Source organism: Carassius gibelio, chromosome A13 (assembly GCF_023724105.1).
Source record: "Carassius gibelio isolate Cgi1373 ecotype wild population from Czech Republic chromosome A13, carGib1.2-hapl.c, whole genome shotgun sequence".
Classification (NCBI taxonomy): domain Eukaryota; kingdom Metazoa; phylum Chordata; class Actinopteri; order Cypriniformes; family Cyprinidae; genus Carassius; species Carassius gibelio.
In genome coordinates, this window is record NC_068383.1 from 5,502,339 (window position 1) to 5,530,270 (window position 27,932).

At 35.8% G+C, this 27,932-nt stretch overlaps 2 protein-coding genes across 2 annotated transcripts in view; one reads left to right on the plus strand and one right to left on the minus strand.

Annotated features, from left to right (window-relative positions):
* Positions 1-19,168, plus strand: part of LOC128025951 (regulator of microtubule dynamics protein 2) — a 30,888-nt gene extending 11,720 nt beyond the window's left edge. The window contains exons 3-11 of the mRNA XM_052612593.1: positions 2,752-2,926; positions 3,087-3,189; positions 3,932-3,992; positions 9,871-9,946; positions 10,716-10,793; positions 11,649-11,747; positions 16,010-16,063; positions 16,806-16,886; positions 16,964-19,168. Of these exons, the coding sequence (XP_052468553.1) occupies positions 2,752-2,926; positions 3,087-3,189; positions 3,932-3,992; positions 9,871-9,946; positions 10,716-10,793; positions 11,649-11,747; positions 16,010-16,063; positions 16,806-16,886; positions 16,964-17,011 (775 nt within the window). The 3' untranslated portion in view covers positions 17,012-19,168. The remainder of the gene's footprint in view (positions 1-2,751; positions 2,927-3,086; positions 3,190-3,931; positions 3,993-9,870; positions 9,947-10,715; positions 10,794-11,648; positions 11,748-16,009; positions 16,064-16,805; positions 16,887-16,963) is intronic.
* A 1,974-nt stretch (positions 19,169-21,142) lies between these two features.
* On the minus strand, positions 21,143-25,365 carry LOC128025950 (cytochrome P450 1B1). The gene is made up of 2 exons (XM_052612592.1): positions 24,190-25,365; positions 21,143-23,273 (listed from the first exon to the last, which is right to left on the minus strand). The coding sequence occupies exons 1-2, from the start codon at positions 25,182-25,184 to the stop codon at positions 22,676-22,678; spliced, it is 1,593 nt and encodes a 530-aa protein (XP_052468552.1). The 5' UTR covers positions 25,185-25,365; the 3' UTR covers positions 21,143-22,675.
* Between the last annotated feature and the right edge of the window lie 2,567 nt (positions 25,366-27,932).

Here is a 27,932-nt window from a genome sequence, read left to right on the forward strand (position 1 = left end):
ATCACTCATTTTATGCAGGTTATTTTGGCCTGAGCTTCCAGATAGGTATCGTTTAGGTAGAATATGACGTAAAGCATTATAAAATCCACTTTGCCTCTGCAAATTTACTGAAAATGATTCACTCTCAGGCAATCCAAGATGTAGATGAGTTTGTTTCTTAATGGGATAAAAACATCACAATAACCCACACGACTCTAGTTCATAAAATGGGAGTCCATAAAAACACCTCCATCAACAAGTCCATCCTCTGTTGTCCTCTCCCATCAAAACCAATGTTTTTTTTTATTATTATTATTAAATTGGGACTGGTTTTGCTTAAAGCAATACTTAATCTCTGCATATGTCTCTCCTGATTCAGACAAGACAAAAAATATGATGATGGATTTTTTTCTTACAAACACCGCTTTTTGCTTCACAAGATGTTAATTTATGGACTGTGTGATGGAGGCTCTCATTCTGATGGCACCCATTTACTGAGGATCTATTGATGAGCGATAAAATGTACAATTTCTTCAAATCTGTTCTGATGAAGAAACAAACTCATCTACATCTTGGATAGCCTTATGGTGAATCATTTCTGGGCTAATTATTCCTTTAACCCCTTAACTGTCACTCACATTTTTGAACATTGACTTTGTAGTGCACAATCCAAACTTAAATTTCCATTCATTCCATTCACTTTCATTCATTGCAAAGACACTTGAGCGAGCTGTGTTCAACCAGCTTTCTATGTTCCTTGGACAGAACAACCTCCTGGACAGCAACCAATCTGGCTTCAAAAGTGGCCACTCAACTGAGACTGCTCTGCTCTCGGTTACTGAAGCCCTGCGACTAGCAAGAGCAGCTTCCAAATCCTTGGTACTTATCTTACTGGACCTGTCTGCTGCTTTTGACACTGTTAATCACCAGATTCTCCTGTCCACCCTCAGAAAGATGGGCATCTCTGGAACTGCTCTCCTGTGGGTTAAGTCCTACCTCTCTGACAGATCCTTCAGTGTGTCTTGGAGGGGTGATGTTTCAAAGTCACACCACCTTGCTACTGGGGTTCCTCAAGGCTCAGTACTTGGACCACTTCTCTTCTCCATCTACATGACATCTTTAGGATCTGTCATTCAGAAGCATGGCTTTTCTTATCACTGCTACGCTGATGACACCCAACTCTACTTCTCATTCCAGCCAGATGACCCGATGGTAGCTGCTCGCATTTCAGCCTGTCTGAGTGACAGTTCTAGCTGGATGAATAACCATCACCTTCAGCTTAACCTTACAAAGACTGAACTACTGGTGATTCCAGCTAACCCACTGATTCATCACAACTTCTCTATACAGCTGGGCTCATCAACCATAACTCCTTCGAGGACAGCCAGAAACCTAGGAGTTGTGATGGATCATCAGTTAAGCTTCACAGACCACATTGCCACAAAGACCTGGTCCTGCAGGTTTCCTTTATACAACATTAGGAAGATTAGACCCTTCCTGTCAGAGCAAGCAACCCAACTTCTTGTCCAAGCTCTTGTTCTCTCCAGACTGGACTATTGTAATGCTCTCCTGGCGGGCCTTCCTGAATGTACTGTCAAGCCTCTGCAAATGATCCAGAATGCAGCAGCGAGGGTTGTCTTCAATGAGCCAAAAAAAGCACATGTTACTCCTCTCCTCATCAGGTTACACTGGCTACCAGTAGCTGCTCGCATCAAATTCAAGGTACTGATGCTTGCCTACAAGACGACCACTGGCACGGCACCAACTTACCTAAACTCACTGGTTAAATCCTATTTGCCCTCCAGAAGTTTGCACTCTGCAAGTGAACAACGCCTTGTGGTGCCATCCCAAAGAAATTCAAAATCACTCTCACGGACCTTTTCCTGGACTGTGCCCAGCTGGTGTAATGACCTCCCAATCTCAATTCGTACAGCTGAGTCTTTACTCATTTTCAAGAAACATCTAAAGACTCATCTTTTTCGCCTGCACTTAACCTACAACACCAGTACCTTTCCTTTTCTTGTCTTTTTCATTTAATAAAAAAAAAAAAAAAATACCTGGCTATGCATTCTATACTAGACTAACTGAGACTTGTCATGGCACTTGTATACTGTTGTTGTTCTCTTGTTGACCTGACTGCTTCTATTGTTCTCAATTGTAAGTCGCTTTGGATAAAAGCGTCTGCTAAATGAGTAAATGTAAATGTAAATGTAAATTTGTATAATTCATGAATGAAAATATTTTGTAACATGATATTGATGTACCATTTACATGGTAATGCAATGTCTGATTTTAAAATGGGTGTTAAAGGATGAATTTTGAGATTTTAAGTTTTCAGTCGATATATAATTTCTGATGATTTCTAAAATGTGATAGAGAAAAAGGCAACAAAGAAGTCTCTTTTTTTTTAACAAAGGTCAAAACTCCAGTTATAATTTAGATTTTTGAGGGTGCACTCTTGTCATAAATTAATAGATTACTTTTCCTAGATAATTTTTAACAAAAAACATTGGCAAAATATATATTTGGGAGTCTTATCCCTTTCCAACGATATATAGTTTGTCAAGATTAGATTAGATTTAATTGTAATATAGTGAAGTATATGTAGGCGTCCCACAGGGGGGACGGGGTGACAGTTAACAGGTTAAAGAGTCACTTAAGTTTTCCAAAATACTTTTAATACAATAAACTTGTAAATTACATCCTTGTTTTCAGGAATTGATATTCCAAAAGCAGAAACTTGCTCACTGTCTTCTCTACTGTGTGCTACAGGTATATAACCGCACTGACAGATTCTGAGGAAGAGGAAAGTGGCGATGACCAAAAACCACTGCAGGAACCAGTGGATGAACTCACAGCTCTGCTGCGGAAAGCAGACCGACTGCACAGCTGTAACGGGGCAGAAAAAGCACAAGGCCTGAATGCTCTGCTGGAGAGGAAAGCAGAGGTATGTAAATTACTGCTCAAAACCTTGGGGTCAGTATGATTTTCTTAATGTTTTTGAAAGAAAATAATACTTTTGGTCAACAAGAATGAATTAAATTGATTAAAAGTGACATTTATAATCTTATGTATTATAATAACACGCGTCATTTATGTGCTTACAGTTCGATCAGAAGTGCCAGTACCTTTGGCGGTTGTCCAGAGCCTATGCAGATGCACATGATTTTGCTCTAGACCGTGCAGAGAAGAAGAGCTGTGCTGAGAATGGTAATCACAGCTTTTCGTAATACAGGTTGACGTATTTATACAGTGCAGACTTTTGTGTCAGAATTGAAAAATTTGACATAATGGTTCAAATGTAATCCTTGCTTTCGATTACCATGAAATGTCAATTAATTGTAAGCATTTGGTTGCTTTTCTCTGCAAATAATTTGTTCATAAAATTAAGTGTGATTTATTAAATTAATTAATTGCCATTTAATTTGATTTATACAAAAAAATGACTGACAAGCCTATTGAATTTATAACCTATCTTGACTTATTCATGAAAACACAACTACCTCTAATCTGTAAGTGTATGCTGTCTTTAGGTTGTGTCCTGTATTTTACTCTTAATCTGTTTGCACTCTCTATTCTTTTTTTTTTTTTTTTCTCTCACTGCCAAATTAAACACAATAGCCACTCAGTCCTTGAGTACATGGGGGGGACAGGATCAACTAGTTTGGTTTCCGAACTGTCTTTACTATTATGTCTTTAATAGCTTATCTAAAGTCACTTTCTTTGTATGAAGGTTTTAGAGTCAAAGACTTCGGAAGCAGACCAACTATCACTTCTAACGAAATCTTTAGAGGAAGTATGTCTTATTAGTCCAGTGGTGAATAGGTGTGTGATCATCTGCTGAAAAATAAATGTTTTAATTCTCTTTTTATTTTGGTGTGAAAACAGATTGGATGCTACTGGTCTGTCACATATTGTTTAGTTTGTTTGCGTTTTTTTTTTTTCGTTTTAGGAAAAACAGTTGGTGAAAAGGTGATTTCCATCAATCCACTGTGTGCTGAAGGTCATCAGTGGTGAGTTAGTTTCATATTTAAAAATGTCCATTTAATATTTTTTATTTCATATTAGTATTTTATTTTATGTCAGCTTTATTTCAGTTAACAACAAATAGTTTTAGTAGTTTTGATTTTATTTTTAGTTTGCAATAACTATTGAGTACTAGGGTCCAGATTTACTAAACAAGGCAAATAAGAGTTGGACTGCAGTCCCATGAAATTTCAGATGAGAGTTCTGTTGTTAATCTCACTGCACAAATTAAAAAACACTGATACATCTATAATGTTGGAGTTTTTGACTAATGTTGGACAATTTGACTGAGAAACTTTAAACTTATATACAATATAATCTAAGTCCCAGCCTTTCACGTACCTCTTACTGAAAACTTTTTAACATAGCTTATACTTTACTGTGATATTGTGGGGCCCATTTATTCAACAAATCCAATGTGCTCAATTTAGTTTCAAGAGTTTTTGCATTATTCAAGATCATTTTGAGAAATCTGGCCTTCATACGTAGAGAAATACATTTGCATACTTGGTTGTAGCACCTGGGCTCCTGTGTGTTTCTGTGGATGTCTGAATGTATATGTGGGTGTGCGTGTATGTGGGTGTCCTGCACCGGAGGTGTTTTAAAGGCTTGCAAGCTCACTCATCTTGCAAAACCCTCTAGATAGCATCACAACACCCTAGGAATGTAAACACATGCAAAGACAGCCCCAAGCTAACATATAAATATGCACGCACACACACACACACACATGCACGCACGCACACTCACACATACACCTACTTAATTGCTTGAAATTTCTATGTTTACTATGTTGCAGTATTAATGTATATACACTCCCGTTTAAATGTTCGGGGTCACAAAGTTCTTTTTTTTTTTTTTTGAGAATGAATATAATATTTACCAGCGTTAAATTGATCCAAAGCGGTAGTAATGACATTAACATAGTTTCAAAATAGTTCTACATTTGAAATAAATATATAAATATTAACACTGATAATAATTATTTATAATAATAATTATATAGATTTACATTAAAATGAAGGATAATATGTCACTGGAGACTGGAGTAATGGCGGCTGAAAAATTCAGATTTGCACCACAATAATACATTTTAAAACACATGAAAATATACTATATTTAACATTATAATATTAAATGGTAAAAAAAATGGTTTTAAATGGTTTTCATCAATTTATTCATACTCTATTCATTAATTCATCATGCTTATCAACCGTGAGCATATAAGAGGCTTTTTTTTTTTCAATTCAGATGGTAGAGGCTTATTTTGGCACATGGCATAATTTAGATGACTGACTAAATGTGTGAATGCTTTGGTGCTTGTCCATCTGATATTGTTTATAATGGTTTTTGAAATGCGAGAAACAAACATTGCCTTACATTGAAAGACACATGATAACACGTGCTTCATAGCTTCATGTATTGCATAATGATAATTATCACTCGACACTTTTTAAGTTTATATCATATCATAACAAACTGCTTCATTTGCATTCTCACAGAGACTTAGCAACTGCATAGCAGTGGCCTTATAACCACACAGCACTTTAGTGTTTTCTGTAAATGCAGTTTTTTAAATCTTTTCTGAATAAACTTGTATTAGAAAGTCCTGATACAATGCCCATCTTCAGCTCTTCTTTTGGCATGTAATTTGTTCAGTTATTGGAGTTTGACGTTTATTTTGTCAGATTCCCTGAGCTGAAGTTTTTTTTGTCATTGTCTCATGGTTAATTCTGATGATTTATTCTTCTGTTTTGCATCATAACTGGTTTTGCTTGCTAACCGAGCGTCAGTCTGACCTTCAATGGCAATGGCATCTCTTTTCATAGAGACTTTATTGAATATTCAGCCCAAGGTAATGAGAGAGAACTTTCTATTTTGAGCCGAGAGGTGAAATGAATCTGTTCTTTCTGTCGATCAGTTTGACTCTTAGACCTCTTTGTTTGTGGCCAGTTGCTCAAGGGTTTTCTCTGCCCATAAGGAAATAACTGATTAAAATCCTCTGGCAGCCACAAATCTTAGTGTTCAGGGGATTTTTTTTTTCATTTGTTTCTGTGTGGTTTGTGCATGAGTGTGTATGAGTCTATATAATATTTCAACTCACCAAAAGGTCTCTAAGCACCTGCCAGAAACAACCCTTGGCCAAACCACACTATTGCTTGTACAGTCCCTTCTCTCCCTCTTCTGGTGTCATTTTCATTCTGTACTTGCTCTCTGTTTCTTTTTCTCCCCCACACACACATTTCAAGATCGAATAAACTTTACAGAAGTTTCACTCCAGAACACTGGAAACTGCCTGAAGCTCACAAAACCTCTCCGACCTGTTCTGAGAATGAAGAATTACACTAATAGAGTAACAAACATCTGCTTGTTTTTTTTTAACACACTTGGATTTCAAGGCCACTGAACTTGACAGCCTTTGCTTCAATTCAGCTTTTTAATTATAAACTAGATGTGCATTTCCCACAGGAAATATCAGTGGATGCAGGGCAGCAAATGACTAAATTTGTAGGTAAAACTAGGATTTAGACTTTTTTCTGCATAAATAATATGCTGCATCACTCACCTTATTTATACATGGTTGTAGTCATTGTATAAAGTGAGCATGCAATTTATTTTTTGTCAGTTGTGCTCGAAAGTCAACACATTGACATCTTTGAAGTGTAAAGGAGGTTATTGATGGTTAAATAGATGCATGAAAGACTAGTAACAAGTTAATATTCAAATAAGGCTAAAAAAAAATATGTTTGAAAATGCACAACGTTTTGCACACTTTGCACTTTTTTGCAGTTTTGCACTTTATTTGTGGCCTCTGGATAATAAATTAGTATGAGCTTTGTTGGCCATTTTCTTGTGTGTGGATCTTATTTGTTTTTGTTTTTTTATGAAAATGCATATGCAAATATTACATTTACATGTTAATTTTGTAATTTAGCAGACACTTTTCTCCAAAGCGACAAATTATGAACATCTCAAACAATTTATGATGCAGTTTGATCTAAAACAGTAAAATTCAACTTTACCATCACAGAAATATAACTGTTTTCTATTAGAATATGTTTTTAAATGTACATTATTCCTGTGATGGTAAAGTTACATTTTCGGCATCAAGTCAAGCCACCTTTATTTATTTAATGCTTTATACAGTTCAGATTATGTCAAAGCAACTTTACAGTGTTAAACATGAAAAATAGGAAGCCAGCTAATATGATCATACTTCCTGGTTCTAGTAAAATCTCACATGTAATGCATGAACAGCAACGGTCCTAGAACTGAGCCTTGGGACACTCCATTTGTAACTCTGATTAGAGCAGTCTCAGTGGTATGGTCTAAAAATTTCAATTAAAATAAAATAAAAAAATAAAATTGAACTGAATTTGTTGCAGGTTCAATTTTTTAAATTGATCAAATGAATTTCGATATTTTCAATCTGTTGCTGGCGTATTGCTTTGAAACAGTATTTCCACATTTTTGTTCACAAAGTATCCACACGTGGTAAACCGTTTTTATTTTTGGGGATGTTTACCCATAATGCCCCTGTGGAGGGAAACCCCAGATTTCTAGAATGAGGAGATGTTTTCAGGTGTGTGACATGCTCATTCAGCCAACAAAACTTCTGCCACTGGCTTCCATCACTTTGCTGTGGTTCAATGTTTAGGCCTCCAGGCATTGCCAGAACATGACAGCAATGAATAAAAACGCTTCACAAAACAATCTGTGAAAGGAGGGGGGAAGGAATTATCCCCTGGAACATTGAGCAACATTCTCCCCACCTGCACTGTCTCTGCCAGCAGTTGTTATTAGTAATCACTTCTGGTATGTATTCATGTTGCTTCAGTTAAAATCTATTTGCAGGTCATCGAGGTTTAGACACACTACAAGCTAATTTGGCTGTTTTCACTTTGTTAGCTCTGTTCAAAAACCAGTGTGTATTGTCTACATAGGCAGCATGACTGAAATGGACCCTTATAAGTGACTGATTTGGAACGCTATGCACAGGCAGAAAAAATTGCAATCAAATAGTTTCAGACCATGCAGACAGCACACTTAGTTTTGTAACAGAGCTGTTGATATTAAGGCATCTGTCATCTTTGCCCCTCAGAGATCTCATCTCAAACCTCTGTGATCTTCTGTTTTGGTTGGTCATCCTATTTTTGGTGTAGAGTGTTCAATGTAATTGTCCTCCTCTGCACCATTTAGTCACAGTAGCCAGACAGAGAAATTGTCAAAACTTGCCCAAGTGTTTGTTTGCTTTAGGAGAAAGTAGATGAAATATGTTTCTAAACTGTCTGTCCTGAATGCCAAGCTTAAAGAGCCAGCTTCTCAACATAGTGACGCAATGATCATTCTCAATTATTCTCTATGAAAAACAAAAACTGCCATTATTCAGTTCAAAGTCAGACTTCTTACAAACAGCATAAAGTCCACATTTCAGCTTTTTCTGTTCACCTTGACAGGAACAGACTGTTTGGGCAACACATAAAGTTAGCCATTTAGCAGAAACTGTGCAGAATTTCTATAATAGGCTATGGTTCTTATTTGGATGACATAATTTTCATTCACACAGACAACACACAGAAAAAAAGAGGAGTATGCTGTTCAATTTGTGAAAATATAGTTTAATTGTGAAAAAAAAATTGGCCTTTGCATTACTGCAGAAATTAAGCAACCATAAGAAGTTTATGATTCTTATACATTTTCTTCATTATGATACTGTTCACAAATTATTACATTATTATTATTTTTTTGGAATAGTTTGCAAGAGCATGATTAGGGACAGAATTAAGATGCAAAAAATGATGAGTTTACCTTTTTGCTTTGATGCAAAAAATGTCCATTGTAGTCCTTTTAAACAGCTGTAGTAAAGGCTTTAAAAATGTTACAAGTGGATATTACTGACAGGTATCTTATATTTTGATCTTGTGTTAACCACAAACCTTTCAGACATTTAATCAAAAACCCATTAAAAAATAATAATAATAAAAACCCATTGACTTAAGGATGATGGAACTGGAAATGCTAAATGGGACTCTTTTCTGGGTTTGGCTTACAAAGATATGTCATCCCTGCAGTACTATTTATTTAGCGTTGTAAATGCAGTTCGGTTTCCAAGTTTCTTAAAACTCTGTCCTTAATCTCCAAGGTTGCACAAACTCAGCCAATCAGATTAGATCTTGCTAGATTGATAAGTTCAGCTGGTCAGTGAACAGACTGTGGGTGGTCCATGGACATGCAGCTTTTTGTTACTTGAATCTCTCTCCGGCATGCATTTAATTTTTCTAGCCAGTAAAAAAGCTTCATTCCCACAGCACAACTACCCCCCCCCCCCCCCCCCCACACACACACCAGTGTGACTGAGTACAGTAAGTCTATCCATTAAGGTGCGTCTGTGCTAGTTTTGTGTTTTTCCTCTGGTGAACTCAGTCTTTTGGCTACAGAGTCTGTCACCCAATCAGACAAATGGAGCCCCTCTCACCTCCTGTGACATTTGACCTCCTCACTCCTTGATTGTAAACATAAAAGGTGTTTATGCCCGGCTCCATTGTTTGACTGCGAGTACCAGCAAGATTTACATCTCAATGGTGGAACAGCTTTGATCACCTCTCAGCTGGCGCCTCAAAACACTATAAACACACAACACATGCACACGCACATCAGTCCTACACCTAAAATCACTTTATTCAGTCAGTAATTGGAGTCAGATTTTGTAATAAGAAATTACTTGTAGCTCTTATTAGATCAAATGTTTATGGTTTGAAGAGCTGATGTTACTTTTGTCCAATGGTGCTTAGATAGATCATCAGTTCATTTATTACTACTTATGGTTTAATTTCTCTCTCTCTGTTTTTGTTTATCTTTGCACAGGTATGCTATACATTGTGGGCTCCTGTCAGAGTATGAGTCTATTCAGAATAAAATAAAAAATGCTTATCTTTTTAAGGTGAGTGTGCATATTTGTTCTTTTGGGATGGAAAATGTGTAGACAAATAGCTTAATTGCTCCATTGTAGAACATGGCACTTAAATATAATTAAATAAAATATATATCTCAAATTCATATTAAATCCAGACTTTCTTAAGCTTAAATGCAGACAGCAGAATATTGGAACAGTTCAGATGTACTGTTTACAGCTGAGTTCATGTTAACAGGAAGTAGTTACTTCCAGTTACTTCCTCTTTTGATTACTTCCAGATGCTTCCAGTTACAAATCTGACCCTTAATTATTTTCACATTTATAACTGTCCTGTGCTTTATGTAGAGAATATTTTAAGGGCAGTAAATGACACGGTGATCTCAGCACAAGGTCGTTTCGGTTGATTTCACTGGTTGGATGTGTTGATGGGAGCATAGCATCAGCTTCTGTTAGAGTTAGTGTTCATAATCTTATCTGAGACGAGAGGAAATGGAATGAGGGTACCACACGCAAACACGTATTTCATAAGAGCAGATCAGTCTCTGATACACGTAGCATTTTATCTTAGCTGTCAGCTAGATTTCCAAACACCACACACCTGCAGAGCCCTGGCAGGTGAGCTAGCAGAGAGAGAGAGGAGCTGAATGACAGATGCGTGTGGTGGGTTTTTCTATGTTCGTGCGAGACAGTTCAGCAAAAATATTTGCGGTATCTCAGCTGTAGAGATCAGACAAGTCTTGCCACATAGAAAGAAACGTCTCACTCTCTTCCTCTCTCTCTTTCTCTCTGTCTCAAGGATCATCTGGATAAGGCAATAGAGTTGAAACCTGAAGATCCTCTGTCGTATTACTTGCTGGGCCGCTGGTGTTATGCTGTGAGTGACAGAGCATTTGTGATTAGTGTGTTTGGGGAAATTCATGACATTTGTGTTAATTAAAGCCTAAATCAGGGTTCCCACACTCAAAAAAAGCCTGGCGAAATCAGGGAAATTTATTAATTTTTTTTCTATTTCAAAACATACATTTTAATTAATGGAACTGGATATAGTGAATATATACTGCCCTTCAAAAGTTTAGTTTTGAAAAGATTTTTTAAATCTCTTATGATCAGCAAGGCTGCAATTATTTGATCATATGGACAGAAAAAACAAATTATTGTGAAATGTTATTTCAATTTAAAATAACTTTTCTATTTCAATATATTTTAAAATGTAATTCATTTGGAAAAAAGAAACTTTACTCCAGTCTTCGGTGTCACATGATCCTTCAGAAAACATTCTTCTAATATGCTGAATTGCTGCTCAATGAACATCATCGATGTTGAAAATAGTTAAACTTCTTATTAGTATTCTTTGGTGAAAAGAAAGCTCAAAAGAATGGCATTATTTAAAATATTTTGTAACATTATAAATGTCTTTACTGCCAGTCATTTAATGTATCCTTGCTAAATAAAAGTACAGATGGCTTTAAAAAAAAAAACTTTTGAACAATAGCATGCATATAATTATTACAAGTGCAGTCTGTTTACATAAATAAAATAAACTAAAATTACAATTAAATTAATTCAAGTCTTGGAAATTCATTGATCAGAAATGCATAAATCATGACTAAATGAGTGTTGCAATTTTTATTTTATTTTTTATTACATATACATATACATAAATGCCTATCTGCACATTGATAAAGGCCGTTCTTAGTCATGATTCTTTATAAACCTATTGTATATGCAGGTGTCACAATGTACCTGGATTGAGAGGAAAATTGCTGCTACTCTGTTTGGAGAGCCACCCAATGCAACAGTCCAGGACGCCCTGCACAACTTCCTCAAGGTGGGGATCTGATCACTCGGACACATTGGTGATTGATTGTGTAAAGAGCCTCTTTATTTAGTGTTAGTATTAAATGTATGTTATAGATATTTGGGAGGCTGACATGATAGTTAACTTATTTTACTGTGCTGAGAAAAAAAAGAGATTTGTCTTAGAGGTCTCAGTTTAAATAAACCCTGTTCAATTATGAACGCGCTTGACATTTGTTCCTACATTCAGTGTTTTACATAAGGTGCTCTCTCCTCTGATGTTCTCCTGTCCTTTGTATCTCACCCATCACTACTTATTTAAAGGGTCTGTGTTTAGACTTGTTGCACCCTGCCAAGACAACACAACATTCTGTAGAGTTATACAACACAATGTCTGATTAAAGGAGAGAAATAGGGAATCGTTGTTCATCATAAATCATTAATAGTCTAATTTTGGGTAAAAAATTGACACCAAGCAACTATGCCAACAGCTTATGACCAAATAACATGATGTCCCTTCATCTACACACCTTCATACAGAATCCAGCTTTATTTGCTACATGACAAAAACTATGTGGAAACCCCCTTCAATGTAATGGGTTTCAGCTACGCCTGTTATTAGTAAAGTACCGTAGGTTCTTAAAATCAAGCATCAATACAGCCATGCATCTCTTTGGACAAACATTTTTAGTTGAATGTAACATACATGGTACTGCATGATAATTAACAAATCTTGGTGGAAAGGCTTCGTAGGAAGAGCAGAATGCATTTGGTTTTAAATTGAGATGCTCAGGATGCACACTTCTGTTCAAATGTTTGGAGTCAGTAAGATTGATTGATTTAAATGAATGCTTTTATTCAGCAAGGATGCATTAAATCGGTCAGATATGACCGCAAACAAAATTAACATAGTTACAAAAAAAGTCAAATAAATCAATAAAAAAAAATGCAATGCAAAAATGCTTTTACTTTATATTAATCAAAAATACTTGTTAACATTGATAAAAATTAATTTAAAAAATATTTTTATGTAGAAAGTGGTTATTTAAATTGTTATACAATTTAAAACAAAAATCTGTTTGGAATGTGTTTTAAGCCAATACATTCAGCTTTGGTGAGCGTAAGAGTCTTCTTAAAAAAACAAAAAAAGTAAATCTTACCGATCCCAAACTTCCTAATGGTAGTATATGAGTAGGGTTTTAGGCTGGCAGACATTTGGCAACATATTTAATTTCAAATTATCTCACCACTAAATATGCTTTCATGAATAATAGATTTCTTCCAAATGTTTAGCTGTTGGTTTTTGTTTGGAAAATCAGGATTTGAGATTTTGAGAAAATGTGTTTTAATATTTTTTCCTTTCACCCTAGAGGATCAAATATTAATGTACATGTATTAATGTAAAGATCATTCAAACTCAATTTATCAAAACGTGGAGAAAAGCTATGTTTTTTTCTTTGTTGAAAACATAAGCTCAAATATATGTGGCTACTGCAGCGTTTATATTTTGTGTGATTGTGTAAGTCATAAATGTTGACAGTGTTATTTATTGCTCTGATTATAGAGTGGAGGTGTACAGCCTGCCATTGGTAATTGTTTAATATCTAATTTAACACGTTGGAGAATGTACCCTAGACATTTGCCTGCCAGCAGTTCAGTCATATGTTCAAGAGAGAGCTGTTTTTCATGATCTCATTTAATTAACTACACATGCAATGCGAAAAATATGTTACATAAACAGTCTGTGTTTATATATCAATAGTAGTGCTGTCAAACGATTAATCACGATTAATCACATCCAAAATAGGATTGTTTACATAATGTGTGTATATGGTGTATATTTATTTATTATATATAAATACAAACGCATGCATAGATTTAAGAAAAATATTTTACATTTATGAAATATATTTATAATATGTAATAGAAAATATAAGAATATCATTATATTAATGCATATACATTCAGGGCTCCAAACAAAAAGATCGAGTAAAGAGCCATTTGTTCATAATTTTTTTAGGTGCCACAGAATAAATGTGTTTTATTTGTTTATTGGTTTTATTATTTATTTGCATTTTATTTTTACATTTTTACATTTCAATCATACTGTTATGTGTTTATATCTCATCTTTTCTTGACTTTATCAGTATTTTAATCCATCTTGTCTAAATGTTTTTTTACAACTTGAAATATGCAGTCATAAAGAAATGTTCATTATTTGTACCAATATCATGGATCATAAGCATCATGAGTCATCGTGAATCATCATGAGTGTAGTTTGGGCTCCACCTTAACGCATCCTGTAAATGTTGTCATACACTCTTAAAAAAAAAGGTGCTTCACAAAGCCATAGAAGGACCTTTTTTTGTCTAAATGGTTTCACAAAGAACTTTTAACAACTTGAAGAACCATTGCATTTCACAAATGGTTCTTCAGATTATAAAAAGGTCAGAAAGAGATGGTGCTTTAAAGAACCTTCTTTGTGGAACCAAAAATGGTTCTGTAAAAAAACTTTATTTTTACTGTCTTTCACACTTTCAGTCTGTTTCTCTTAATTAGTAAAATGCAATTTTATAGTTGAGTTGAATCATAGACGACAAGTTAAGTATTAAAATGGAATAGTGCATGAATATAGCAAAATGCACCTCTTTATGGTTATTTTTCTAGCTGACTGATGAGCTTATAGACACCAAAATGGTAATTCAGAGGTAAATGTTTATTACTTTGCAATGTTTACAAGCTTTACATGTTTTCCGCAGTTTGCAACTGTTGTACTGTAGGCTCTCTTATATAATAGCATACCTTTTGATGTTAATTCATGTTCATTATGTACTATAGTCAGTAGCGAGCCGTGGGGTTTCAGTCAGGGCCTTCAGTAAGCAACTGTAAACTACATACAGATCTATCTTACACATCTCTGTAACAGCTTACGCAGCCATATGCATATAATTTGCATATAATTCACATATTATGCCGCACACAGGCTCTTAACGACAGTTACAGCTGATCAACAACTCAACAGTAGGCTATATGGGGGTTGGTTGAATTCAGAGTAAATTTCCCTACATGGATCAGTAAAAGTAATCCACCAATACACGATTAATTTATAACACTCTAAAATGATGACGTGCCCACAGCAGCAGAACTGTACAAATGCTGGACATCCATCACAGTATTTTCAGACAACACGTACACCTCCATAACAATGTGCATGAATTAATACTCGTCAAATAATAAAGCACTCCATGCGTCTGTCATTCCATGTCTCTTTACTCGTATTAAAAAAATAAAATAAACATGGCCAAATAACTTGTTGTCCTCAGTGCTAGCTGTTAGCCACTCATAGATGCAGTCTTTGGAATGGCGCACAAAACCGTTGTTAACAAATTCAGTTTAAAGCTGCAGTATGTAACTTTTGTAAATATATATTTTTTACATATTTGTTAAACCTGTCATTATGTCCTGACAGTAGAATATGAGACAGATAATCTGTGAAAAAAATCAAGCTCTTCTGGCTCCTCCCAGTGGTCCTATTGCCATTTGCAGAAACTCCATCGCTCCCGGTAAAAAATAACCAATCAGAGCTGCGGTCTGTAACTTTGTTTGTGTTCAAAATGTAGAAAAGTTTACATAATAAGCGAGTACACCATAAATCCATTTTCCAAACTGTGTTTTTAGCTTGTCCTGAATCACTAGGGTACACCTATAATAAGTGTTTATATTCGGACTATTTTAGATTGCTTCGTGAGTACCGCGGCGGAGTAACCCAGTACCTTTGTCATTCTTCATAGACATAAACAGAGAGAAGTAGTTCTGGCTACGATGTTCTGTTTATTAACCGCTAGAGCGTCAAAAGTTCCCTACCGCAGCTTTAAGTAGTTTATCTTTCAGTCATTCCTCTTATGCCTGCAAAAGTTGAAAAAAGGCAGATCGGCAACAAGATCTGGTGTAGAGGCGCCGGCGACAGCGACAGCGGCTTGGAAATTCCCAACTAAACGATGGACACAGTGTTGCCAAATTGGGCTACATTAACAATGTTGCCATGGGTTGTTTTTCATGTCTGCTGGTTGAAGCGACCTCAGTGATGTGATACTTAGCCCCTGAAATGTGAATTCTACCCAAAAATTTGTATTTAACTCCTGGAATGCGATTTCTTAACAGGGGACACCTCGAAATGCGATTGGGTGGGTTTTGTCAATAAAACCTGGCAACCCTGGCTGGGGTTCATAATTTCAGTCTGACTATGGATAACAGATTGCATTTGCTAACTTTGTCTTTTGTTTAATTCTACAGGCAGAAGAGATCAGTCCCCAGTATTCAAAATTCAACTATGTGTTTTTAGCCAAGGTAATGACTCTTTTGCTTGAGGGCTTGACTATTTTATAAAGGAGCTTAATATTGATAATAATAATAAAAAAATTATAATCTTGACTGGGTATTTTGCTGGCTTTGTTCCAATCCAAGTGAGTTGCCTTGCTGACTACCATCTACATAGCTATCTTCCAAAGCAGCATACATTAAGTATTAACATTACTAATATGGAATGTTCTACTTATATATATATATATATATATGCTCTTGCAAACTATTCTAACTCACACTTCCAGGGAAAAAAATATTTTTTAAATAAAGGCTGAAAGAAGGTTTTGTGGTGGTGGTGTTGAAGTGACCCTGCGTAATTTATTTATAGACTGCCTTTATCTTTTTACTTAGCAATTGTATTTAGGCCAAATCCATGTTCATTTGTGAACAGTATCATAATGAAGGAAAAGTATAAGAATCATAAACTTTTTCTTTTTTTTTGACAATTAAACTGCATACTTCGCTTTGTTTTCTAAGTTGTCTGTGTGAATGAAAATGATGTCATCCAAATAAGAACCATAGACTATTATAGAAATTCTGCACAGTTTCTGCTAAATGGCATGTAAAATGTAATAAATGCACTTTATGTGTTGCTCAAACAGTCTGTTCCTGTCAAGGTGAACAGAAAAAGCAGCTCATGAGATATTGAAAATGAGCCAGTAAAGGAACATTGAGAACATTGTAAGGGTTTACAGTAACTGCACCTATATCATGTTTCTCTTGTCAGTGTTACAAAGACTTGGGTCAGAGGATTCAAGCCCAACAGATGTGTGACGCGGCCTCTGCAATGAGCATTGAGACTTACGAGGTGTTTTTCTTTTCTGTTGAATCTGATTTATTGTAATTTGAGTATCATGTCATTGTAATTCTTTTTTTTTTTTGAAGGATGAGGAAGCACAGAAGGAATTGGAGGCTCTTGTCGCATCACTTTAAATCTCCAACAAAAGGCAACAAAAGCTGTCTGTCTTTGTGTTCCGTCTCTTTGAACTGGACTGTAGCTGTACACATGAACTAGTAATGTTGGCCAGGATTTACTGCACCTCTATTCAAGGGGAGCCCAGCAGCAATGTTTTGTTTATTTAAATTTTATGCACAAAATACTGTATATGTTTTGCAGGACAATTTCTTTTAATTCTTTTTGACTGTTTGTCCCCCAGAACATTTTAGACATTAACAATAACAGTTGCAATGCACAATGTGGCCCCATGACCATCAGTGGCTGCTGTTAGATTGAATTTAGAATGAATTTCAGTTTCGTTAAGGAATAGTTTGTCCAAAAATGAAACTTTGCAGAAAATGTACTCACCCTCAGGCCATCCAAGATGTAGATACGTTTTCATCAGAACAGATTTAGAAATGGAGCATTACATCACTTGCTCATCAATGGATCCTCTGCAGTGAATGGGTGCCGTCAGAATGAAAGTTTTTCACAGGTTTTCACTTCACAAGATGTTACAGTAAATGATGGATTGGAGTTGTGTGGATTATTGTGATGTTTTTAATCAGCTGCTTGGACTCTCATTCTGACGGCACCCATTCACTGCAGATGATCCATTGATGACCAAGTGATTTAATGCTACATTTCTCTCTCTCTACATTTCAAATGTCTGAAGCAAAGGTTTGATGAACTTTGGCACATTTGATGAGTTCTTCCAGAAAAAAAAAGAAGAGCTGCTGATATGAAACGGTGTCCAAAGTTGTAATTCTGTCAAATATTTGTAACTTTTCATAGCATGGTGCTCCCCCTAGAAATGCAGTCTTTTGCAGGTTTTAGTGACAACCAAAGAACTGCCATCTGGATTGAATCTTGTTAATCACATTCTCTTTGATGAATCTGTTTTGTTGTATTTCAGTTAAATATAGTGAGCAGACAACTTGAATGACTTTAGATGTAGATTTTAATCGAATATGCATTATTTTTTGACCCAGAGATGATTGCTAAATCCCTGACCAGCACAACATCAGAGAAATTATGGGGACCAAGTGGACCTCATGTTATTAATAATATTGTTTTAATATAATTTGTTGGTGTTTAGCATTATGAATGTAAGCATTTTTTATGTTGAAATGATGGCAATTGTATAGGACATTTATTTATTGGTGATCACTGAGATTAGGTGATTGTAATGGTGCTTATGACGATTATCACTTCACCTCTGCTGCTCAGTGCAATACACAATAAGGTGAATTCAGTCTGTATTGTATGTTGATCATAGTTTGTTTCTTATGCCATTGGTGTGGCATAATTGATAACTGTTATATATCTCGTCTTTCTCACGTTTCTTTCTTTCAGTGTTAAAGGAGAAGTGCTCATTTCCACAGCATTAGTGACAGTGAACAGAACTGCAAAACCTCTGAATGGCAACTATTATAATTGTCATTATTTTTAATTGTGCAATTCTGTTTAGTGGCACAGACATTATACAGTTCACTTTTAACTTCATAAATGTAGGTCAGGTTTTCAGTCAGTATTATGCCTGTACACTCTTGTCCAGAAAGAATTCAACCATAGGGAATGCCAGGAAGACATGGAAGAAAAAGGGCTGATTTTCAGGTGTCGGGCAATGATATTACAGGGCACTCATACTGACTCAACACTCATCAGTTGTAAACAGAAATAACCTTTTCATGTCTGGACGTCTATCTTTCCTTACATCAGAACCACAGCATGTCTTCAGGAGCAAACGGCTTCTGATCCAGAGACTCTTCTGTACTGACATGTTTTATGTGGACTGACATCATGTTACTAAAGGTACCTGAGGTGGTCATAATGTCTTTGGTTATTAGCCATTTTATTGTTTCTTACATTTTGCAATAACAGTACATTTAGTAACACTTCCATTTAGAATTTTGGAGTCAGATTTGTAAATGTTTTTGAAAGAAGTCTGCATTAATTTATTTATAAAGCTGCATTTATTTTATCAGAAATGCAGTCATATTGTGAAAATATTCTTGCAAGTTAAAACAACTGATGTCTATTTTAATATACTTTCAAATGTAATTTATTCCTCTGATATTAAAGCTGAATTTCCAGCATCATTTCTCTAGTGTCACATGATCCTTCAGAAATCATTCTAATATGCTGATTTGATGCTCCAGAAACATGTATTATTATTATCAATGTTGAAAACAGTTGTGTAAACATTTTTCAGCATTATTTGATGAATAGGAAGTTAAGAAAAACAGCATTTGTTTGAAATATTATTTTATATTATTATATAAATATTAAATATATTATTATTATGTATTATTTTTGTAACATTGTCTTTACTGTCAATTTAATTGCTAAATTTAATTAATCTTTGCTGAATAAAAGTATGCATTAAAAAAGTCCCAAACTTTTGAAAGGTGGAAAGGCAACCAAGAATGCAGATAAAGAGGGTGAAGATTAAATATGGTATTCTTTCTTTCATTTCATTGTAATTTCTCTGTGCATTTTACACCCCTGTGTGTAGAAGTATCTTATAACAGGACAGCCATTCATCCTCAAGAACTGAAAAACATCTTATAGTCTCCCATTACCTCGTGTATGCAAGTCTGTTCTCTGACATACAGTACAGAAATAATGTCTGCAGGTGTGACCTGTATTCCTGGAGGTCTCTTAGATCTGATGTTAATGAATACTTATACAACTGAGAGCAGAGCAGAGATGAGACTGTAAGAAACTTGAATGAAATGAAATGAAAATGTGTCCATCTTCTACTCACCCTTGAAGCATCCTAGGTGAATGTGACTTTCTTCTTTTGGAATAATCAAATCGGAGTGATATTAAAGATTGCCCTTGCTCTTCCAGTGGGGGTAAGCGGGTGTTTGTTGTCAACAGTTCAGAAGATGTATGCATCGCACGCACCTTTGGGAAATGTAGGAGCAAAGGAAACCAAGTTTCCTCTTGGCTTATTTCGAAATCCTCTGATGTTTTTCTTTACAAATCCTCATTTTGTGTTTCTAATTCATGACCAATGTTTTGTTTTGTTTTCTCTCCACTTGTCACTAACCACGCAGCACTGACGAACTACAAAAAAAGTGTTTATTATGTTTGAAATCTGGATATTTATCTTCCAAAAACGCATGGAATCGCTACAGGGGACCTTTATTCACCCCCCCGGGGCTGTGTAAGGGACGTTTTAATACAGATACTTGATTTCACATCTTCTGAACTGTTGACAACAAAAAAGCATTTCATATCTTAGTTTTTAGTTATTTTGCTTTATTTTATTACTGATTATTTTGTCCTCTGACTTAAAGTATGCACTGTATGACTCAAGTATGCACTGACTCCTGCGTCTCCTTGGTGAAAATGCTTCTTGCCACAATTCCACAGTTTTAGGGAAAAAAGTAATTTAAAAAAGTATACAAAACTGTAGACTACCCTTTCAAAAGGTACTTATATTTTCCATTTAGGGCTAAATAAGGTACAGACATGTATCTTTTAACTTCTGTACCTGAGTGACAGCACTGTAGCTTTTTCCAAAGAGTGTACTGTTAATCCAGCAACAGTGAAGCGTGTTTTCTTTTCTTCAGCAGGGCCTGGAAGGGGAGCAGGCAGCTGCTGGTGTATCACTAATCAGTTGGCTTTATCTAGACTTGTCACGCACTCAAAGCTGGGCTGGCTACAAACCTCAGACTTGATCAGAACAGGATGTGCTGGGTAAGCAAGATAAAGCACTTCACAGGGACGAGTGTGTCCTGCATATTTTCCTTCTATTTTAAATGCCCAATCTAGGGGCTGAATGCAGATATGATGTGTGTAATAAAGTTAGAATGTTATTTTTACTTGCCACTATTTTAAGGGCAACTTATTTGAATACAACTTTAAAAGAAATGTTTTGTGTTACAGACTCACATTGTATAGGTGTCCCTAGGGCGGTGAATTCAATGCCAAAACTAATTTGATTAAAGATGACTGCTATAATATTGTACTGCATATATTATCATAAAAGCTTTAATAATTAGATTCGAATTTTATTGACTTATACATTTATTTAGTGTCATATATATATATATATATATATATATATATATATATATATATATATATATATATATATATATATATATATATATATATATTATAAACCACTACAATTAATCACAAACTATAGAATTTACAGAGCAGCCGAATGTCAGAGCTTATATGAAGTAGAAAAATATATTATATGTTGGTATCGCACAATAGGAATACATATCAAACTTACATATCAATCTTTTGCATATAAAATATAGTAGATCTAATACAGATCAGCAGTATGTTAACAAGTGCATTTTACAGCAGATCAAACATTGTTATTACAGTACACAAATATATTGCATAAAGAAACGAGCAAACATTTGTAGTCATAACATCTATTTTACATGTTAGTTAACAAACCCTGAATTTCCCCTTCGGGATTTCCCTAACTCAGGGACCTGAGGGGGGCACAATGTATTTCCTTTCGCCTACACAACATCACGTGCCAGATATGAAATATCACATTCAACTTATAATAGATATAGATGTCCAGAATAGTTTTACTGGAGACTTCCTGTGACCCACTGTGAGGATCTCCAGACAATATTTGATTGGGAAGGATGTTGCTGGAACACAATGGAAGTGAACTTCTTTCAACCCGTCTATATTTATTTTAATTATAGATTAATGCTAAGAAGTCTATATTAATAAGGCACAGACTTCGACAATGCTTTAGTGGGAATCAGGAAATATTATCAAGAATGACAATAAAGTGCTGTAAGATTATACTGTACAAGTTTCTCATTTTATGAGCTTTATATAGAGAGGTTAACAATGCAGCATAGGGCTAGTTTGAGCTAAAGTAGCCTAAGAAACAACTAAACAAAAAACAAACAAACAACAACAACAAAACTGTAAGCTCAATGCAGTCATTTAAAATAAGAACAAAATATATTGAAGTCAGCATGAAAATCAATCCTGTCTTTTTTTGAATGCATGATTTAGTGTTGCATATTAGTCCAGCTTAATTAGTTTTGCCTGTGATCTTTTATCAAAATATAATGACTTTTCATGATTCAGGCAATTTCAAATAGATGAAAAAAGCAACTGCACCACATTTTTTTCTCATCAAATATCTTGTTTCGTTCAGAAATGCTTCATGGAAGTAAAATGGGTTGCAAACAGCTTTTCACCTTGGCACTTAATAAAACACTTGATAAAAATGTTGCCATTAAAGACCGAAGTATGATGAGAGCAAATCTTCTATAACTAAGACAAAATGTATATATTTTATAGAAGAACTAGAATTAGTAAAAAAAAAAAAAACTTCTTGACTGAGTAATGCTATTCATGTAAATGTCTCAGCACTCTTAGAAACCAGCTTATATTTCTCTGAATAAACCATGCAATGTCTTTTTTGTTTAGATTCTGGTTTGCTACTCTTGCATAATATACCATAAATCAGTGCATCCTTTTGTATTTATTTCTGTAGCTCCTTCTGAGCCCCAAAAAGAAAGATTTTTTTTTTTTGCCTGAGTATGATGTCTATAAATATATTGATATAATGCATAAATGAAAGATTCTTCAGTGTTTGTTTTCTTGCCGCCTTCATTTGGCAAAGTATTTAAGTTGCATGCTTTGATTACACTTCAAACTTGAGGTCTCTGTCTCTTCTCCGTTGGAGTTTGAGATGTTCCTACCAAGCTTTCCAGCAGTTCTGTGCTGTCACGGGGTGTGACAGACACTTTAAAAGCTTTGGGTTTAAGCGTGAGCCCATACTGAAAGTCCAGGCTGGGAGTCCTTTCTGCTTTGAAGCTACACTGATGGACCAGCAAGGAGGTGAAGAGGAATAGCTGTATCTTGGACAGGTCTTCTCCGATGCATCTACGCTTCCCCACGGAGAAGGCCACCACGTTGCTGGTTAAGTCTTTGTTGAGAGCTCCATCCTCATCCAGGAAGCGCTGTGGGTTAAATTCCTCTGGTTGGTCCCATTTGGTCGGGTCATGGTTCAAAGACCACTGGTTGACGAAGACGACGGTATCTTTAGGGATGGGATAACCATTGATGGATGTGTCTGTCGTTGTGCTGTGAGGAATCGTTAGAGGGATGAGCGAGGTGAATCGTAAGACTTCGTAGATGAAAGCCATGACATAAGGAAGATGAGGCTGGTCTGCAATGGTTGGAAGGCGACTGCGATCCACTACTTTGTCAACATCCTCCTGAAGACGTTTCTGGACTTCTGGATACCTGCAATGTAAGTGAAGACCAACACTTTCAACTCCACCCTATCACCAAGGATTGAATTGAATATGGATATTGAAAATACTTCTGTTGCAAATTACATTTGGTTGGTCATTTAAATGACATATTTCTTCTACATCCCTTCTATTTAAAAATAAAACAGGCCTATCATCTCATCTGTACTAGTATCCTGCATGAAGCAGTCATTGTGTTTGAGTGGCCTACATGTTTAAAAGTGTTAGTGGGTCAGATTTCATTTTGTGTTGCTGTAACCTGCCCTCATTATTTGCTTCCAATACCTGCACGGAAGAGTTACATAACACTGTTTGGTGTTATTGAAATCTTTTTGTCTCTTGAACAATCTGTTGAGTTGTTGAAGTGCAAAAAAATTACAATGCTGTCATCATTTGCTTATTTTTTTAATGTCATTCCAAACCCTTACATAAAATACGTATTGCAGCCGCTGTTGATTTCTGGTGTCAAAAAAGCAAAACTGTTCAGTTACACTGTAAATTTGATAGGCTTAAATCTGCTAAGGGGGACTTTTGTTTACTTTTAGGAGTACACTAGATATAGATGACCTCAAAGTCAACAGATTTGAGATAAAAGTCACAAAAATCCTATTATGATTTTCTAAGCAGCTTTAACTTCCTGCAGTAAAAAAAGTGTGGCAGCCCGAGTTATGTGTGTGTGTGTCTGTGTTTTGTTATATATTATTTAAAGTAGATTTTTGTATAATCTTTTTGTATATAATTTTTTACTTAATTTTATAATTTTACATATTAGAAATCACTTAATATATAAAAATTAGACGTATGTGTGTGATCGAAAATCACGCTAAAAATGATTCGTTTTTCAAACGTCTTGAAGATGAGTTAATGTCGTCTTTACGCATTTGTGGTAGACAATACATTAGGCCTACCTGACTAGTAGCAGAATGATCCACTGTAGAGCCGTAGATAGGGTGTCTTGACTGGCCCCAAAAATATCTGTGATGGTCGATGGCACGTACTCTTTGTCCAGAAAGACCCCCGGCCCCCCTGAGATCCCCTTATCCAGAGCAACGATGAACGCATCAGTCAAGTCCCGGACGAGGCTCGGTGAAATAGTCTTGCGGTGCTCCACTACTTTGGACAGAATGAACTCGTTAAACTCCTTGTTGAGTTCTTTAAACTGGTCATAGAGAGTTTTGATTGGGTTTGGGAAGTGCTGCAGCCAGGGCATCACGTCCACCATGCTTCCAGCTCCCACTGTCTTAGTGAATTGATCATTTCTGCCCACCACCTGCAGGAACTCCTCATCATCAAACTCGTATCGGCTCCCGAAACACACGGCGCTCATGGTGTTCGCCACCGACACCACCAAATACCGGTGAGGCTCGAAGTACTGCTGCTCGCGGGTTATATTCAGAAACAAACGGATGAGCACTCTGATCTCGCTGACGATGTGCTTCTCAAACGTCTGCTTGGTGTGGATGTTGGCTGTGAAGAAGGTTCTCACGGTGCGGAGTGCGATCTTCCGATGCAGTTTCCACCACTGGCTGTAGCCACCGAACGCCAGGCTTTTCCCATGGGACACGAACCGGAAAGAAGCGAAATCGGGTCTTCCTGCGAAATCGACACCCTTTTTGATGAGCGCCTCTTTAATTGCGTCTCCGTTAAGAACCACCACGTCTCGACTGCCCAGTTTGATCTGAAACACGTCGCCGTACTTCTGAGCCATCCGACTGAAGTAAAAGTGAGGTGAGTTACCGAGCTGAGCTGCGTTACCGATGACCGGCCACGGGAACGGACCCGGTAACCTTCGTGATCCGGATCGAGGCCAGAACATGAGCATTAAACACACCAGCAACGATAGTAAAACGCTCCGCGCTGACAGTTGAATGAAGTCACCCAGAACCGCCTGGAAATCCATCATCGATGTATTTGCAAGGCTCTAAATCACTGCAGATTCACCCCGAAATGATCAAACACCCGTTGAGTATCAGATCAGTGTTGAAGTTTCCAGCGCTCGCGGCGTGTCTGAGTGACTCGTGTGAAATCAGAGAGTATAAAGTCTCAGAGTGTTTTGATGCTCGGTCTAAGGTCAAATGAGTTTATTCAAGAATGTATCCACAATTAAATAGCATCACTGGAAGTCTCCTCCTTTACACACTCCTCTCTCTCTCTCTCTCTCTCTCTCTCTCTCTCTCTCATACACACACGCTCTCTCTCTCTGCGTGACTGAATGTTTTTCAAAACTTCAGAAATGTGCGTGAGAACAGATCATGTAGAGAACGATGCTATGTGCTGACAATAGATCAAACCTTACCTTTTATAAGGAACTAATGTTTGACAGGACAATGGTATAATAGTCTATAGGTCCTTTATGCTTCATCACTGTGGAAAATAAAATAGATAAGCTAACGTGATGGGAAATTATGCAATGATGGAGATTTTTTTTTTTATAGTATTTTCCTCTTTCTCTGTTTCCACCTGTTGCCGCTAGGAGGACCACATTCTCAATTATTTGACACTCAAATTAAATATGAAAAGGAAAATAAAGAACTACATGTATTCGTTTGTTATTCTGTATTTGGTTTTTCGTATTTTGTTATTGCAGTCATACTTGGGATACCGGAATATTACATGGCGTTGGATATGAAACCATACCATGATGGTCACTATCCACTGATTTCACAAAGAAGATTCACAATTTCAAATTGTGCTTAAACAGGCAAACAACACCGAGTGAGCCATCTTTAGAATTCGCTTCATAATTGATATATTTTTCAAAACTCAGTTTAAATTACATAAGACTATTTGGATATAAAAATATATATATATATATTTTAAAAGAAATATAAAATATCAATATAGTTAATGTAACTAGCAAATGTAAAAAAATATATATATAATAAAAAAACGGTAAATGAATAAAATCACTACAGTAAAATATATTATTAAAAACGAAAAAGTAGGTCTTAGTGTGCCGAATGAGAGCAGAGTCATCTCGTGTGTTCAGTACCACGGACAGCGCGCGAGCGCTTCTGCGAGGATTTCGTCACGTCAAATCACTTACCAGGCGTTGATCCCCAGAGAAAGACTTTTACAGCCACCAACACTTCAAAACTAGAGTTAAAATTAGATAATATATAGATTAAAAAAAACAATAAGTTATTAATAAGACAGCAGTTAGATTTAGCGTTTAGAAGTACTGATTTACATATATAATATAATTTATTATTGCCCACACTCTAAAATGTTAGTACAGTCATCTAATAATGAGTTCACATGTATACATGACATCTGTTAGCTCCTTTTAATTCGCTATCCGGCCAAATATAGCCTATGCTTTAAAATGAAAAAAAAAAAAAAAATCATACATATACAATTTTTAAATAGGCCTATTATAGTTTTATAATGTTGAATTATTATTATTATTTGTATTATTAAAATATTGCGTATATGACGCTCTGTCCATTTTTGTTTGAAATTTCTGCTAATAGACAAAAACAGGACTTGTTAACTCATATCAATAAATCGAATAATTCGGCTAAGTTTTGGGACCTGGCGGACACACACACCTCCCTATAGGTGCCAAAACAAGCTCCAACAATAATTTGTTCTGGGGGAATTAAGTTTAATTAATTTAGTTGATTTGCATTAATATTTATATTTATACCCTTATCAATGTTCCCTCTATATATATATATATATTTTTTTTTTTTTTCTAGATGAGAAAAACCTTTCTCTATTGGGTGTTGTTAAAAAAACTTTCTCTATTGGGTTGTTACCCCAAATTTATATAATATAATATAAAAACCAAACTGAAGCAATTAAACTGATGTAGCAGAGTTTGCAGACTACTTAGTCCACAGCCATTAAATGATTCGATTTCTACAGCGACTCATTCGGCACACATCCTTCTCTTTTCATGAAGCATTTAAACCGCATTCGCCGGTTCTAGCTCTATAGTGACACAAACTCTACAGTCGTGTGCCCGAGCATTGCATTGATTTCGTATTTACTAGAATTAAATCAAATGGCTTTCCGTTGCGCAGCATATTATTTCTTCTGCGAGGCCGAAATGTATTATTTTAAATATGCTTGTTGTAAAACAAATTAATTTCATAGCCTTGTCCTTAAAACCATACCTTATATAATAAATATAAATATAAATAGACATTAAAATAGACCAATACATAGACCTTATAGAACTTTCTAAACTGTTTTATGAAGCTACCCAGACTTCTATTAAAAAATCTGGCTGATTTTGCTTAATGTGCTCAAAATCTATGAATATGTATTTATTTGTTCTTAATTTGTTTCTTTCTTCTCTGCTCTCTCATGTTTGGAACAACAAAATTCCATGTATAGATGGATTTCTTTGATGCTTGTTTTTTTTTTTTTTTTTTTTAGGAAAACTGTAAAGTGTGGACTTGTGGTCTCCCTGTGAACAGACTCCTGACCCCCAGGCATCCTTGTTACATCAAAGAGCCAGACCATGCTGAGGCAGGCCCTGACACACACATGCAACACTTTGCTGTGGTCCAGGTGTTTCCAGGTAATTTTAAAGGGGTGTGTTGTTATTTTTGTGTTTGATATAAAGCTAGTGCTAGTGACTCCATTCTGTGAAACTCTGTGCACATTACATAGATCCTACAGTGGAAGATATAAATGACAT

What these genes read in the sequence shown, in the direction of transcription:
- LOC128025950 (XM_052612592.1), bottom strand. Translation starts at nt 25,184, where the DNA reads ATGATGGATTTCCAGGCGGTTCTGGGTGACTTCATTCAACTGTCAGCG. An exon ending in ATCATTCTGCTACTAGTCAG is followed by an intron (nt 23,274 to 24,189) that starts GTAGGCCTAATG and finishes CTTACATTGCAG; the next exon opens with GTATCCAGAAGTCCAGAAAC.